This window comes from Peromyscus californicus, unplaced genomic scaffold (genome assembly GCF_007827085.1).
Source record: "Peromyscus californicus insignis strain IS unplaced genomic scaffold, ASM782708v3 Scaffold_11__1_contigs__length_118956290, whole genome shotgun sequence".
Classification (NCBI taxonomy): Eukaryota; Metazoa; Chordata; class Mammalia; order Rodentia; family Cricetidae; genus Peromyscus; species Peromyscus californicus.
Genome location: NW_026294402.1, coordinates 59,159,065 through 59,175,455, shown reverse-complemented (window position 1 = coordinate 59,175,455; position 16,391 = coordinate 59,159,065). Strand labels below are relative to the sequence as shown.

The following is a 16,391-nucleotide window of genomic DNA, read 5'->3' as shown; positions in this document are numbered from 1 at the left end:
AGTTTTGTGAGCTGCATGTTAACCCCCAGTGCCTCTTATGGTCACTGTCTACCTGCCCCATGACCTAGGCTGACTTTGACCTGTGCTTCAATCAATAGCAAGCCTTACCAGTGGACAGAAAAGGGGGGCGGTGTAAGGCTGGGTGTGTGTTACACTGGCCCCTCTCTGGAGGACCACTTTGGGCTAGTTCTATCCTTGCCTCTCCTATTTCTCCATTCCCCCAAATCCTTCAGTTTGAGATAGGAAAGAACCCCACTGTTACCCTTCATTACCTACCCCTCACACTTTCCTTATCTACATACACCTCTGTAAATAGACCCTTCCTTTGACACCCCTCGAACTGCCCCTCATGAGGATGCCATCCTCTTCCTGCAGAATCCAAGCACAAGCCTGACCACATAGCTCCCTGGAGTGAGGAGGAAACTGAGGCTCAGAGGAGACCAGGGCTCTCCACAGACATACCTCTTCAGCTAGACAGGGCAGCCTGGAAAGAGCAATGGAACATGCCCTCGGGGTTCAAACCCTACACCTGCCCGGTGTCTGCCGCTGCATCTTCATGCCTCAAACGTGCCCTCCAACTCCCAGCACCTTCCAGATGTCAGGCCTGCAGGCTGTCCTGTGGCCTAGGACACATCTTCCCACTGTCTTTATATTTGTCCCTTTGGGTGACAATGTCCCTCCTTCCTACTTGGGCACGCCATCCCTGGCCACAACCAAACGGAGTTGGGGCTTTGGGTTTACAGTTTTACCAAAGGTGGCGAGTTTTATGGAAACCCTCCATGACAGAACTTTTCCTGGAGCTTCTTCAGCTATGAACCGCCCTTCCCCGAGAGAAGACTTAGACAGCTCAGAGCTGTTCCCCAAACTGTAAGCTACCTTCCCATTAGGCCCCCAAGAGCCACCAACCTGCAAGGGAAGGACCCTATCTACCTGCTTCCTGCAGAATCTCCCAGACACACTTTCTCACAAGCCAACAGCCCACTGCTGCTCATTTCAACGATCCCTCAGAAGGCCCAGGGCCTCTGCTCCAGCACAGACCTCTGAGGGGCTGACCATGCCCACTTCCATGGCCCCAGTTACCTGCTCCTATGGCATACTATCTCTCCCTGCCACAGGACCCTATTCCAAGCTTTATAGCCTCTGGCGATGGTCACCCACCCAGGGTTTGGTGGCCTATTCTTGGGCCCTTAGTGCAGCTTGGCCTCAGTGATGCAGCCGTATGCTGCCTGAGTCCAGAAATCATCACCTAATCTTCTTTCTGTAGCCACCTTGCAATGGAGCAAACGATCTCCCCACATGTCTTCCCAAAGCAAAGGATGAGGCCAGAGACCCAAAAAGGTTAATTGCATGCTTTTTCACAGGGCAGCCATAGAGGCTCTGAAAACTGAACCGCTTAAGGCAAATTGAATTCAAAGATCCTCAGTCACACCAGCTACATCCTGAGGTTTGGGTTCCTGCTCGGGACTAGCAGCCACTGTCCTAGATGGTACAGGCCCAGAATTCCACCCATAGAAAGGCCTTTTCAACAGTCCTGGCCTAGAAACTGGCTTTGTGGTTGGAAAGTGCTCCCTCTGGCTTTCCCAATGTCTTCCTGCATCAGAATAGGTCCGTGGAGAACCCCCAAGTGACCATGGATTGGGAGTCCCCGCCTGCCAGAGAAATGGTCCTTCCCAGTGCTCCCCAGAACCTTGTAGGAAGGACACAGTCAGCTCACCACCATCCAGAACTGGGAGAAGGATGCTCTTTCAAGTGATGAGAACCTCACTGAGCATCCCCAAGCCAACCACTCCTCCCTCGCCAACTGAACTACCCATGACCAGCCTGCCATTCAAGGATGCTATACCCGGAGTGTAAGGAAGGAACAGAAAGAGACAGAAAACATGTAACAGTCCCCAGATTTGGAAGATCTTTGTTCACATGAGCAAAGAGAGTTCAGAAACCCTGGAGATCAGGCTGTGGGGACAGCTCAGTCAGTAATGTGCTTGCCACAAAAGGATAAGGGCCTGAATTCAATCCCCAGAACTGACGTAGGTAGCAGGGCATGGTGGTATACTAGAGAGGCAGAAATGGGCAGGCCCTGCCTCATAAAACAAAATGGATGACTCCCAAGGAGGAATGACGTCAGAGGTGGTCACACTTACAGGACACACAAAGGAAGATACCCCAGAGGTCACCTCAGGGACCTCATCTTCCAGAGATTGTTCTGATCTGTGACTGGAAGATGCTCACAGGGGTTAAAAGCCAAGAACTTCTGTGGTAACCAAGCCGCTCAGCTGAGGTGCAGCAGGCAGTGGGAACCAGGCGGCAAAGTGGGTGACCGAGAACTTCCACAAGGCTCTTAAAAGCTGGAAACTTGGGCTGGAGAGATGGCATAGAGGTTAAGCGCACTAGCTGCTCTTCTGGAGGACCCAGGTTCAATTCCCAGCATCCACATGGCAGTTCACAACTATCTATAACTCCAGTTCTAGGGAATCTGACACCCTCACACAGGAATGCATATAGGCAAAACACCAATGTACATAAAATAAAAAGAATTTAAAAAAAAAAAAAGGCTGAGAACTTCCCATGTGTCATGCCTGTAACATATAGGCAATTATTTTGCGCTGAACTTTGTGTGTTTAATTACGTGGTGACCGGCCCCTCTTACATCACGCATGCAGCAATCACTCTCCTCTCTGCTTCATCTGCACAGTAAGCTCTCTCTCTGCCTGTGTCACATATTCAATAATTCCTCTCCTGGGCTCCCAGGGGGTGCGAGGAGAGGGACGTCATATTTTAAATTAGTAACAGCTGTGATCTGAGTCCCCCTACCCCCGCCTCCAGTTTCACCCCCACTAAAGCCCTAGTAAACATCACCAGCTCCCAAAAGCAACACAGGTACTCTGCCTGCCACGGGCCAGAGAGCAGGCAGTACTTCATGGGGGTCACCTGGAACCGGGTGAGACGGGCTTCCCTACCGCCTTCGTGCGCCCAGGCTGTTTAGAGCCCTGTCCTCACACTGTTCCTACCCACCAGGCTCTGTCCGAATCTCCCAGCTGGACTCTAGGCTCTACCTCTGACTGTGAACAGCACATCCAGACAAAAACAAGTTCAAGACCTGGGTGGGGCATGATAGCTGAATGGCCTCCTCCGTCCTTTGGATGTCCACCCTGTTCTTGTAGATTCTAACAGCCAAGCCTGCTTGATTTCTCATCTCTCGGTACCTGGCTCACCTCTGGTCTTGGGTCACGGCCCAGGATCTGGAGTTGGCAGCCGCATAAGGGGCTGGGGAGAGGGCAAAGGATACTGAAAACAAGTAGCTCTCAGAGGGCGGTTCATTAAAATGCATCAAGGGACTCCAAACTGTGAGAATATTCCTTTTTCCCTTTTTTGAGACAGAAAGGAATTTAGCAGGAAATCAATCAACACACACACGCTGTTAACTTATTCCACGACAAAAAGGAAACAAAACCCCCATAAATTCCTGCAGCCTCTGGGTAGTCAACATGTAACCACCACTAATTAATTTCCAGAACCTTCACTCTCTGGATATCTTGAAGCAGGGTCAATCTGTCAGCCCCAGAAAGTGTCACAGCCCCTGCGGTAGGGAGGCTCTAAGTGGAGCCTCTTCTACAGGAAGAGAAGGAGCAGAGGAGCTGGGAATCGGTGATGGGCACCCATTTAGAGTCTCCACCCTGCCTCACCAGCTCCCACCAAGAGGAACAGCACCCTACATGGCAGAGCACTGCATGCCACAGAGGAAGGCCACCTCGGTGCTCCAACCGGTTTCAGATTTGGTGTGCTCTGAATCTGAAATCAGACCCCATGTCAAAGACTCCTGTGTTAAAGCCTCAGCTGTCAACTAGGACTCTGGGGCTCCGGGAAGTCACCGGAGCTGATGTCACCAGTGAATTCATCCATCCATGGAATCATCGTTCGTGGCATTATTTGGACAGGATGGCAGTTAGGCGATAGACTCCGTTTGGGGAAGTATGTTATGGGGTAGGTGTTTGAAGGGTATGTCCGTGCTCTGTCTCCCTCCCTCCCCCTCCCCGCCTGCCCCTGTCAGTCAGCAAATGAGCAGCTTTCCTCTAGCCATTTCTGCCATGATGTCTGCCTCCCACAGTCCTGGATCCATTGCCTCTGCCACAACGGATTCCCTGAGAGTGAACTCAAACCTCCAAGCCCATGAGCCAGAGAGATCTTTCCTCCTGGAAGCTGTTTGTCTCAAGTATCTGTCCCAGAGACAAAGGCCGACAAGCACAAGACTCCTGACCCCATGTCACCCCACTGAACATCAAAGCCGTGTGTGTGTGTGTGTGTGTGTGTGTGTGTGTGTGTGTGTGTGTGTGTGTGTGTGTGATCTATAACTGCCCTGTGCATGAGGATTGAGTCTTATCTGTCCCTACCCCCCACAGAAAAGAGTATTAGCATCTTTTCACACCCAAACTGTGCCCACTGGAAGTATGGAGAGCCACAGTGCCTCCTACTCTCCTGGTCCCAGCCTCCCTGCCATCCCTGGGATCTTGGAAGGGTTTCCTAAGCCCCCACTGAGGGTCAGGGAAACTCCCTGCCGAGAGTACCATGCCCCTACCATCTGTGGAGCTCCTTGGTATCTTCCCAAGAAACAAGAAAGGACCTGAGATTTGACCCTTTAAAGTTGGCCCCACATTTGAACAGTCCACATTAAAACTCAGGACGGGGCCAGTAAGATGACTCCAGGGGTAAGGGAGCTTGCCCACCAAGTCTGATGACTTGAGTTCGATCCCTGGGCCCCACAAGAGAAAAGGAAAGAACTGGCTCTGACCTCCACAAAGCTCTGCGCCCCGCACCCTCCCCGCACCTGCCCTCCCTACAAATAAATACTCAAGTGCAATAAAAACAACAAACGAACAAACAAACAAAAAAAACCTCTAGATAATCTGTGGTTTACAGTCACCTTCAGCAAGCTGAGCTCCAAAAGAACAAACCGGCCAGTATTAGCAGGACCCTTCCCTGACACTACACTTCGTAAGACTCTGAAGGAGTTAGAACATTCCCCTCCATCCCAGAAGAGAGAAGTAGGAGTGACATTCCAGGCTACAGCATCCTCGAAACCTGAGCTTTGGTTCGGTTTCTCCTAGGTGGTCTCTCTGGAAAGTGCCCCGTGTGGGGACAGTCAGCACCACCCCACAGACCTCGGGGAGGATGGGGCGGTTTTCTCCTGCCCTCCCTCCTCTGCAGGCTCTGGTCCTTTACTTTCCTTTTTTATCCGTTTACTCCTTGCTGTTTCCTCCAACAGTGTGTGCCTGGAATGAAGACCAGGCTCGTTCTCTCCTGCGAGGGGAGGGGGAGGGGAAGAGCTTGGAGGGGCAATGGAGATCAGCGATGCATTGTAGCACTTTAGGGGAAACTGCAAGCAATTTCCATTCTATTGATCCTCCCCAGGCAGCAAAGCCACACCGAGTTTATTTGGAAAATTAAATTCTGGTACATGGAGCATGAGGGGGCACTAGTTAAGTTGTCTAGCTCTATGGCCACAATTTAATTACGTTCTCACTCTGAGCCTGTCCTTAAATACAGCAGATGAACTGAGGGCCACCGATAGATGCCGTTAGATGCTTCCTATTTCGTGGCCCTGGATGTGGTCCCAGGGCTACAGCAGACGAGCTCTGGCAGTCACCCTCCGCCCACCATACTTCACTCCTCTGGGCTGCTTGCATATTTACACGTTAACTTATGCGATTTTGACAGAATCTATTCATTAAGATGTAAATGTTTGCTAAATTAACCCAATTTGTGAATTTGCTCCTTTTCTAAAGGAAAGATTTTTATCTTAGCAAAAATCATTATTAGAAACAAAGTAACCTATTACTTAGGCACAAATTGGATCCTGTGTGTTAGATATTCATTTGGGGGAGAAGCTGAGAATCAAGAGTCCCTCTAAATGCAGCTACTAGAGGACAGGTAAAATTTATGCACCGCATTGTACACACATACACACTAGAGGCCAATCAGAAATTTGCCAGCTTTCTATTTAGACACATAAGGTCTTTCCCATCATCTTCCATTATCTTCTATGACCAGCCCAATTTCATGACCCCCAAGGATGTAGGATGACAGTCTCAGAATAAAGAACAGTGCTTAGTAGTGAGTGGATGAGCAGCTTCAGGAAGCCCTGCCAGTGTATCTCCTGTCCTAAGCTTGTTCATGAAAGGACGGCTACATTTATAACTGTAGAGCCACAGACCGACACTGGGAACCACAGACACAGACCTCTCTATCCTTTTTATTTTCTTTAAAGACAATCTCAGTAGCCCAGACCAGCCTCAAACTCACTGTGTAAAAAGCAGCTGAATTGACCTTGAATTCTTGACCTTCCTACCACCACCTTCCAAAGCCTAGGATTACATGTCCTACTACTCGGCTCCCATTCTTCTTAAGGGGGAAAATATTTTTTAAGATATGGTCTTGCAATGTAGTCCTGGCTGGCCTTGAACTTGTGTTCCTCTCGGCTTCCATTTCTAAGACACTACCCAGGCCTGGCTTCTTTTTGGTTCTTTTGAGACCAGGTCTCATATATCCTAGGCTAGCCTCAAACTTACTATGTAGCCAAGGATGTCCTTCAACTCCTGAGCCTTCTGCCTCCACCTCCCCAAGTGCTGGGACTGCAGGTGTGCACTGTGACACCTGCTTCTTAGGGAAGATGCTGCAGACAAGTGCCGGTCGGCAGCCCAGGAAACAGAGAGCGGAGCCCATTTCAAGAGTGTGGTAATTCTGGGTACAGTCTTCTTGGGTCTACCAGCACTGTTCTGCTTGCCCCTGATAAGGAAAAGTTCCACTGGAGAAAGTTCTAGAGCAATACCCACTTAGGCGACCAGCCACAGCCATATAGTCTTACTTAACAGTCACTGAGCTCCACTATAAGGTCACTGGGAAGCTTCCTGACCACAGAGGACCCCATGTGCTCAGCCTCTTCCATCTTAAGACAGCCCCTGTCAGGACTTCCAGCCTGGGGAACTGGGAGGGAGGCAGGCTGCCTTCCAGTGACCTCAGAACCAAAGGTAGATAGACTGCCAGTCCTCACGTCCCCATCACAAGTCAAGAGTCCTCCGAAAGAGGTGACTTTTGCTACCAGAAGTGAGGAGAGACAGTACATAGAGCCACCGCACTTGATCCTTCCAGCCCACACCAAAGGGAACATCAGCAGTATTTGACAAGCTGACCAGCTCCCCCAAGAATAGCGCTGTCATTACGCCAAGGGGGAAATCATTACCTGATCTATAAATGATTACACGGGAGCAGGAACTGTCACTCCCATTTGAGGAGTTGGCAGAATTGGGATTTTAAAACAGGCCTGCAGACCGGTGCAACCCTTCAGCTCCCTGGAGCAGCTGCTGTATTATTCACAAGGTAAAAAACTTCCAAGCGCTCAGGGGGACCGCCAAGGGCTCAGGGACTCTGCCGATCAAAGGATCGAAGCCCCTTTGCGGTGTCAGCCACAAACTTAACTCAGAGGAAAACATAACTGTTCAGATCTCCTGTCTGACAGCACAGGGGCTTCACAACTCACCACGGGCTTTCATTTGCGAAAGAAGCCATCACAGCTGAAGCGGGCTGAGGTCATTTAGTCTGCGGCCACGATGGAGACTCAAGCTTGGCCTTCAGGGAGAAAGCTGTTCATGGTGGAGGCAAGCTGGAGGCCTTGCTGATAGTCCTAGCCTGTCAGGATGAGATGGGTAACAGGTGGTGGGACTCGGTTGCTGTGGACCACTCAGCCTCAGGAAGATGTGGGGAGAGCAAGATGGTGCTGAGAAAATTTGGGAGTGGGAGATTTGAAGCATAATAAAGTGTGTGTAAATTTAAAAGGCAGGAGCACGCAGAATGACATTAAGTATTTTTACAACAGATTCCAAACCCATCAGAGTGGCCATCTGTGAGACTGAGACCAGGGGGACGAGAAATATGCAAGGGAAAATGTGAGACAAAAGCGAAACTGTATCATGATATCAGCTGTTGCATGGGAGTCACTCCGCACCTGTCCCTCACCTGACTCTCATTGGTGAAGAAAAAAAAAGAAGGCCTAAGCTGTAAACTGTGGTCTCAGAGAGCTCACTCGGCCTGTCGAGCTTAACTGTCGCAGTGCTTACAGATCACCGGAGGCTCTTGTTGGTAGCCTAGGCTAGCCTGGACCTTCTGATGCTCTTGCTTCTACCTCCCAAGTGCTGAGATTACAGGTGTATGCCACCATGCCCGTTTGTGCGGTGCTGGGGTTCAAACTCAGTACTTCAGGCGTGCAAGGCAAACACCCTACCCACCAAACTACATTCCCAGCCCCGAAGCTCTGCATTTGTAACAAGCTTCGTCTGGGCAGCCGGTGGAGAGGCTGCTGTCTGTGGACTTGACTTTGACCTAATCAGACTTTACAGACTTAACCAAACCCAAAGAAGAATCCACATGTCCTCTTTGGGTGGGTCTCAAAATAATTATGCTGTATGAAAGAAGACAGGCAGAGAGCAGAGAGTATATATTAATCATATATGCTTCCACTCGAAGAAACCTCTGCAAGGCATCCTAATCTATAATGACATAAAGCAGAGCAATGGCTGTCTGGATGTGGAGGTGGGGAACAGGAGGGTTGGCAAGAGAAACTTAGGGGGGCAGTGATACCTTCAGTATCTTGATTATAGCACAGTTGTCCTGGCCTGTACATACATTGTCCTTCACCAAGTTTTATGCTTCCTATGTGTACACACTGATGTATAGATAGGATAAGATAAAAAGGTAGATTATTGAATCTACTTTTAAAAAGCAGCTACTAGTTTTAAATATTTTACATTGGATTAGATTTTTGTATATTGTATTAGTTATAATCTTTTTTCATTTTAGACAAAAAGGGGAAATGTGGTGATATTTTGTGGATGCTCTAACAAATAAAGCTTGCCTGAAGATCAGAGGGCAAAGCCAGCCACTAGTTAACCATAGAGACCAGGCAGTGGTGGCACACACCTTTAATCCCAGCACTTGGGGTCTCATGCCTTTGCTCCCAGTACTTGGGAGGCACACACGCCTTTAATTTCAGTACTAGGGAGGTTGAGACAGGTTGAGGCTGGGCAGAGAAAGGAATACAAGGCGGGAGGAGACAGGAACTCAGTCCTTTTGGCTGAGGAGTTGGTGAGGTGAGAGGTGGCTGGCTGTGGCTTGTTCCTTTGTCTCTCTGATCTTTCAGCATTTACCCCGATATCTGGCTCTGGGTTTTCATGAAGACCAATTAGAATTCGGGCTATACTGATGTGCATCCATTACTCCTCATCAGGAAAGAGTCTCTGTTGCCTAACTCCCCACCTGTCCCCCCCAAGGATGCCCATTTCCACTTCCGCTAGACTGTATTCTCTCTGCCACTTCTGTCTCACACAGAGACCACGACCTCACCCAGGCCAGTCCTAGGTTCCCACTGGAACTCCCCACCTGACCCCCTCCACAAAGCAAGGTGATCTCATCAAACTAGATCTGGACAGGTCCCTATCATTTCCCACCCTGACTCTACCCACTGCTCCAAACGACCTCTCACATACCCTTGTAAACCCTTCACCTCTGTACCTGAAGGGTACAGAGACCACAAGTCAGGCCCTGCCTTAGGGCATCCTCCTATCCTAACCCCTTAGCTTCCATGCCTCTCATCCCCCCCCCCCCCCCCCCCCGCCCGCCCTCATGGACTTCAAAGTTTCTCTCTCTCTCTCTCTCTCTCTCTCTCTCTCTCTCTCTCACACACACACACACACACACACACACACACATACACACACGTACATCTCACACACACTCCTCTTGACTGGTGATCTCCTTCACATCCTCCAACCCAGGTGTCCCTTCCTGGGAGGCCCCCTGACAGACCCCCAGCCCACCCATACTCTCTGGGACTCAAGTTCCCTCCCCTTCCCCCAACCCAACCTTCAGCTGGGCACCATACATTCACCAGCACAGAGTTCTGCCCAAGCTCTCTTTCATGGCACTGGAGGCCTCCTCTGTCCCCCTGTGGCAGCCCCCACAGTCTCCAGGACTCAGGAGTTGCTCCATGAATACAGTTTTGCTGACAGGATGTTTACAGACCCTCCCAAGAGGGATTTGATCATCCCTACACACAGAGGCCTCTAAGATTTGGGGACAGTGGCTCATTCCCAACCCTCCCCGGTAACCCACAGTGTTGTGGAAATTTGCTCCGCCAATGACCTTGGAGTATCTGGCCCGATAGAGGCTTGGTATTTCTGGGTACGTGACTGCTTAAAATTGAGGAGGGGGTGCACGCTTTCTCTCTCTTGGGGTGGTCGGAGACCGGATGGCTGGTTCCATTCATCCCCAGGCAGAATAGAGGACGACAATGGCTGTTTACTTTGTTCTGTATCCGTGAGTGTATTTCTCCCCATTTTATATCTTAATAAATCCTTGATGCCCTTTAACAGACTCTCGTGGATTCACTTAACACCACAGCTCTGCACAGAAGCCTGAACCTCTCCCCAGCAGGACTCTCAGCTGTGGGGAAGTTCTCCTGTGTCTCGGAGCTGAGTCTCAGCCTTCCTTTCAAAGCATTGTCAACATAAAGGAGACAGTACAGCACAGGACCTCTTCTCCCACAGTGACACCACTGTGTTTGGACCAAATCATTTCCTTTCTGGGCTTCTATCCCAAACTCCGTGAGACTAGGAAGATGCATGCCACAGGACAGTTCGGATGTAACCAGAATTCCTGTTGTAGGAGGCATATGTGGCCTGAGATCGCTACAGGTGTCAGGACCCCCTCAGCAGCCGAGCCTGGGACCCACTCCCAGCACGTCACAGACTGCAGAGGTAGGAGGTGATCCCGCTAAAGAAGGGTGGTAACAGTGGACTGTCAAGGAGCACAGACAGCCATGGATCAGATTCCCTATTAGCAGCAACCACTGGCAGCTGACTGAGGGACTCTGTCCACGTTAGGTCCCAATGCCAAAGGAGTCCCAGGAATTACAGACACAGGGCTTCAAGGCCCAGAAGTTTGAGCATCCAATCCATCTAGGCACCAACAGGCCAGAGGGCCTAGAAAATTCCATGTAGACCCTATGGCTGTGGCCTCCATGCTATCTTCTCTCTGGCCCCCACGGACACCTTATTAGAAAGTCATTTCTTGACCTAGACTCCACCACCCAACTGCAGCAACCCCCGGGCCTGTCAGGACCTCCTCAGCAGCTCCCTGGGGACATTTCTTCACTAAGTTTGGCTCTGCTCACACCAAAGGCCAGTAGAAATGAATGGTATGCCCAGACACCAGCAAAACTGAGCGGTCGCACCCTTACAAGACTCAGCACATCTCAATCTTCACCACGGCTCCTGATGTCACAGGGCAAAGGAACTGCACCACACAGACCTCTGGAAGGGCAGCACAGAGGGCCCCCGGAACTTTCAGAGGAAAAGCCAGCCCCTGGGCAGCCCACAGTGGCCTCTGTCCCTCTGTGCTGGACTCCAGCAGCCCTGCCCTGAGAGGCTGAGGGGTCATCCCGCATGCATCCTCCCTCTCCTCTGCCACAGCCCTCAGCACCGGCCTCACGTTGAAGCAGGTGGCCCTTTTCTCCAAGGGCTTTAAAGTCACCATGGCAGTTCCCAGAAATCAGGCCAGAGGCAAGGGACAGGCCAGCTCCATATGCTGTGGAAAAGAGCCCCCAGGAAAGGGCCTGGCCCGTGCCACATAAATAGAGTTGTTAGACTCCTGCTTCACCGCCAGAACACCCACGGAAGCAGTCACTATGGTCCCCACCATGCTAGGCCCTCTACCCATGCTGAGACTGCACCCACTCTCCCGTGGAAAGTCAGTCTCCAGTGCTAATTACAAACTAACCCATACAGTTTACAACTCTTTCTCTCTTCCAGTTGGCAACTATGAGAGGCGAGATTATCACCCTCATACAGAAAAGAAAATGGAACACAGAAAAGCTAAGAAACCTGCCCAAGGTCACAGGGCTTGTGACAGCTGAGTCAGGACTTAAATAGGACACAGCACCTGCTTTGAAATAAGTCCCATGGTGTGTGTGTGTGTGTGTGTGTGTGTGTGTGTGTGTGTTACTGGAGGTTGAACCCAAGGCCTCCCACATGCTAGGCAAACACCATACTTCTGAACTAAACACTAAGCCCCTACCTTCGATTTTCAGACAGGGTTTCTCCTAAGTTCTCCGGGCTGGCCTTGAACTCATTCCGTAGCTGACAAAAGCCTTGATCTTGTGATCCTCCTGCCTCAGCCTCCTGAGTGCTAGGATTACAGGCCTTTACTGTCACACCTGGTTGATGCAATGCTGGGGATGGAACTCAGGACTTTTGGGTGAGTACTCTGCAGACTGACCTACATCTCCACACCCAATCTAGGGGAGCACTCTGCAGACTGAGCTATATCTCCACCCCCAATCTATCTACATTTAAATCCCAGCTCTGGCACCTATCAGCTGTGGACCCTGAGCTGAGTTTCTTAACCTCTCTGAGCCTATTTCCCTGCCAAACAAATGCATTAATTACTAGCTAGCTCTCGAGGCACAAAGAAGAATAAAATAAGACGAACTATATGAAAGCAATGATAGTACATAGAAAGCAGTTAATAAATGTTTGGTTTTTTTCCCCCTTCCAATTCCAAATCCTCAAACATACTGCTTTGGGACCATTCCAACACAGAGGTTACAAAGGACTTTGCCGTGGGAAAAGATACATTTCTCGAGAGCAACTGGGATCCAGGGACACAGCTGGCCAAGCCTTTGTCTTCAGCAGCTCTGGCTCCATTTCTCTTCCCTTTATCTCTATGACCAGCCCTCAAGAGCCAGGTTACCTCCTCACACACACCACGTACATATGTAAGTATGAACACACACACACACACACACACACACACACACACACACATCTTGATCCCAGGGTCACCTTCATGAGAACCTCCCTGACACTTGTGCTGTCAGAGTCGAAGGGCCTGACTGCTGAGGTAAGAGTGCCTGTATGGGGCCTGAAGAGAACTCAATGCTGGAGGCCCCTCCCTGGGAGCAAGGAGGGGCCACCAGACACAGTTGCAAGCTCTTTCCCTCCTTGCACCTCACAGCGCAGCTGGTCTCCATGCACCCAGACTGCAGGCTCCACCTGGGGCTTCTCCCAGCTCCAACCAGCCCCAGGTGGAGCCTTATGAACCATCAGACCGGAATCACATGTTCCCTTTATCTTCCCTTCTGCAAGGAGGCCGCCTTTCACACGTCCCCAGTCAGCAGATTCTGCCCTACAATCTGTGGCTATTGTGGGTGGAGCTGGCCTGCAGCCATTCGGAGCAAATGGGTTATCCAGCAGGAGAGAGAAAACAGAGTTTTAACTAAATAAGCAAATGACACGAGGAAGGCAGTGGGGAGGGGGAGGGGGAGAGAGGCAAATTGCACAAATGCAAATTAGAATTATTTAAAAATTAAAAGTTATTTTAATTATTTAACCTAATTGCTGCCTCGCTATCCTGGGGAGCCCCCACTTGCATTCCGTGGGGTGCAGAGCATTAAACTGAATCCTGGAGCAGTTCAGACAAGAACTAAGAACACCCGTATCTCAAAACCCCTCTGTGTGCTGGATTGGGACGGGGCTAGGAGCTGGGGGCTGGGAAGAGGGCAGGCACAATGTCAACAGAAGGGAGCTGGCCAGCAGCTATCACTAACATGACAGCACCCTGACTCCCTTTGGGAGGGGCTGCACTGTTAATCCCACTGTGCAGAGCTGAGTGGGGTCCAGGAAGGCTGGGGCCAAAGCTGATAAACAGTGTAAGCAGTGGGTCCAGGCCCGAAGCCCTCTCCAAGTTTTATTGCACCAGCCTACAGGAAGAACACAGGGAGGGCAGCAGAAACAGGCCTCCAGTGTCAGGCAAGCAGTGGTTCAAATCCTGCCTCAGCCGCTGAGTGATCATAGGCAAGAAGCCACATGTCTCTGGGCCTTGGTTTCCTTGTGGAAAGGGAGGAGACAGCTCTTCCTCACAGGGCTGTTGAAAGGGTGGAAGAACAGATGGAAAGTGCCTCAACTTAGTAGGTGCTCAATAAACAGGGCTTCACAGCTCCAAGGAGTCCGGGAGAAGGACAAAGCCGTTCAGTCCCGTGACCTGCCAGGTTAGTAGTTCCTCTCTGTGCTCCTCTCAAAGCTGTTGAAGTCCCACAGGTTCCTAGAATGAGTCCCCCAGAGGTCTGAGGCTTTCTGGGAGACACTAGTCTGTAACCCCAGCCACAGACCTCTGCTCACATGTGTCCACTGAGGATGGAGCACAGCCATATAGATTGTTCCACAGCAGGAAAGATTTAGGGTGGACACTAAGTGCAGCTTTTGTAAAGGGCTCTAAAGAAATGCTCAAGAAAAGATAGTCTATGGGGACTGGGAGAGCGAAACAGTGCCCTCTGTGACCCAGAAAGAGAACATAAGGGTCAGGGGATTCCAGAAACCCTTGCCCAGCATGTTGGAAACCAGACCTACAGAGGTCCTTAGAAGGTAGGAAGACCAGTAGTAGGGGAGCGAGGATTCTGGATAACTCTTAGTTAGCACCCCTAATGTCTGACCTGTCACTGATTCTGCCCACCAAGACCTCCAGGGGGGGCACTCCAGGTGACCCCACAGCCCAGTCCACTCTGGAGCACAGGGCACTGTGCTGGAATCCCATTCACCCACTCGCGATTCACAGCACACCCGACACCAGCACCATGCCAGGCCCTGGGCACTACCTAGAGCTTTAGTCTCCTTTCTATTCAGCCAGGAAAGAGTCTGATTTTCATGTCATTTGCATAAATTTGCATTTTCAATTGAAAAAAAGACCTTCAACTCCAAGCCGCTGAGATAAAATAAATTGGCATTTTTTTATTGTCCCTGCCGCTGCAATTGGATTCTACCCTAACACCAGGCTTTAGCTGTAGCCTCAGAGGACCTTCTGGGGATGAGGCCTCTGCCTGGCTGGCTTTCATAGACAAGGAACAACAGGTTCCTCAAAATCGAGGCAAGGAAAGATACTAGGTACCCAGAAGGAGACTCAGAGCAGGCTTATTGCGTCCACTGTGCCCCCAGGAGCCAAGGAGAATGCTGCTCTGCAGCCCATGCTAAAGGTGGCCCACTGTTCGGACCACTGATCCTAGACAAACCTCCAAGGCAGGCTCCCTGACTTTGAAGGTTGCCCCTAACTCTGAGCTCTCATCCAGGGTCTCTATGCATGCTTTGTATCACCCTGAAGGGAGACAGGTGTCACCGGGGGAGAACTAACCTCAGAGAGGGAAAGGCTCTGACGAACCACCTAGGGGACCTGGACCCTGAGGGCCTGTGGCATTTAGAACTAGCCGCCATAGGGCATCCCTGGCATAAGGCCACAGGGAGCAACAATGTAGATGAGATCTGAGAGAGAGGAGCTGAAGGGATCCAGAGAGTCCCAGATGTATCACCCAATGCAGGTGATACACTACAACATCTGTTTCTTGGGACGCTGGGAATCAAACCCTGGGCCTCAAGCACAGTAGGCAAGAACTCTACCGACTAAGCCACATCCACTTTTACTCAGAGGTAGGAGTCCTCCGAGCTTTTGCCTTAATAGGAAGACCTGTTGGGGGCAGCTGAGCCGGTGCTGAGGGCTTAATCTGACCAAAGTATGAAGTCCTTCATCATGAGTCCAAGACATGCCCAGTCATGCCAATATACAGACAAAATGAAGTGGGTTCAGAAAGGATACACCTTTAGCCCAAAGTCATAGGCAACAGGGCTGGGATTGCCTCTAGTCTGGGGGTTCATACCTCCACTGTACCCCATTCCAGGTAAACGTCTCAAATGCCCTAAATGCCAGAAAGAGCGATTTTGTCAGAGACAAGGAACTCCCCTAAAACCATCAGCCAGCAGGTAAACTCCTCAGGTCCCCATGTAGGGCCCCTTGTACTACACTATCCTGCCCCCCTCAGCATCCGAGGGCTCCGAGCTCTGGCACTCACTTTTGTTTTGTGGAAGAATTGGTGCTGGGGTAGCGGAGTGGGGAAGCATGGAGGGCAGGGCTTGGGTACACGGAGCTGTGTTCTGCCATCAGTTTCTTCCCAGGTATCAGAGGACAGGTATTGCTTTCATCATCACCACAGAACACTTCCTGGCCCCCAGTGGATGACGAGCATGCAAACGCTTCGACAAAGCACACAGCTGAGCAGGTATGTATGCCTCAGGAATGACGCAGGTGCCGGCAGCAGGGACAAAGAGTGCTCCCTGCAGCTCCTACCAGTCAAGCCTGTGCTCCCTGAGGACCTCACCGGGGCCTGTCCACTGCGCTCCTTCCCAGATGTCCTGGGCTCTCTTCTCCTGTAAGGTGTCCACCCCCGCAATGCTGCTGGGAGGACCAACCTCCATGACAGCTTTTGACTTTCGGGAAGCTCACTCCAGCCCAGCCAGCCCAGGACG

At 50.9% G+C, this 16,391-nt stretch overlaps 1 protein-coding gene across 3 annotated transcripts in view; it reads right to left on the bottom strand.

Annotated features, from left to right (window-relative positions):
* Megf11 (multiple EGF like domains 11) overlaps window positions 1-16,391 on the bottom strand; it is a 330,509-nt gene that overhangs the window by 255,155 nt on the left and 58,963 nt on the right. Inside the window, exon 2 of one of the 3 annotated variants that reach the window (XM_052711815.1) lies at window positions 7,532-7,680. The exons of the other annotated variants lie outside the window; for them this stretch is intronic. Within the exon in view, the coding sequence (XP_052567775.1) occupies window positions 7,532-7,560 (29 nt within the window). The 5' untranslated portion in view covers window positions 7,561-7,680. The remainder of the gene's footprint in view (window positions 1-7,531; window positions 7,681-16,391) is intronic. 3 annotated transcript variants of the gene reach the window in all.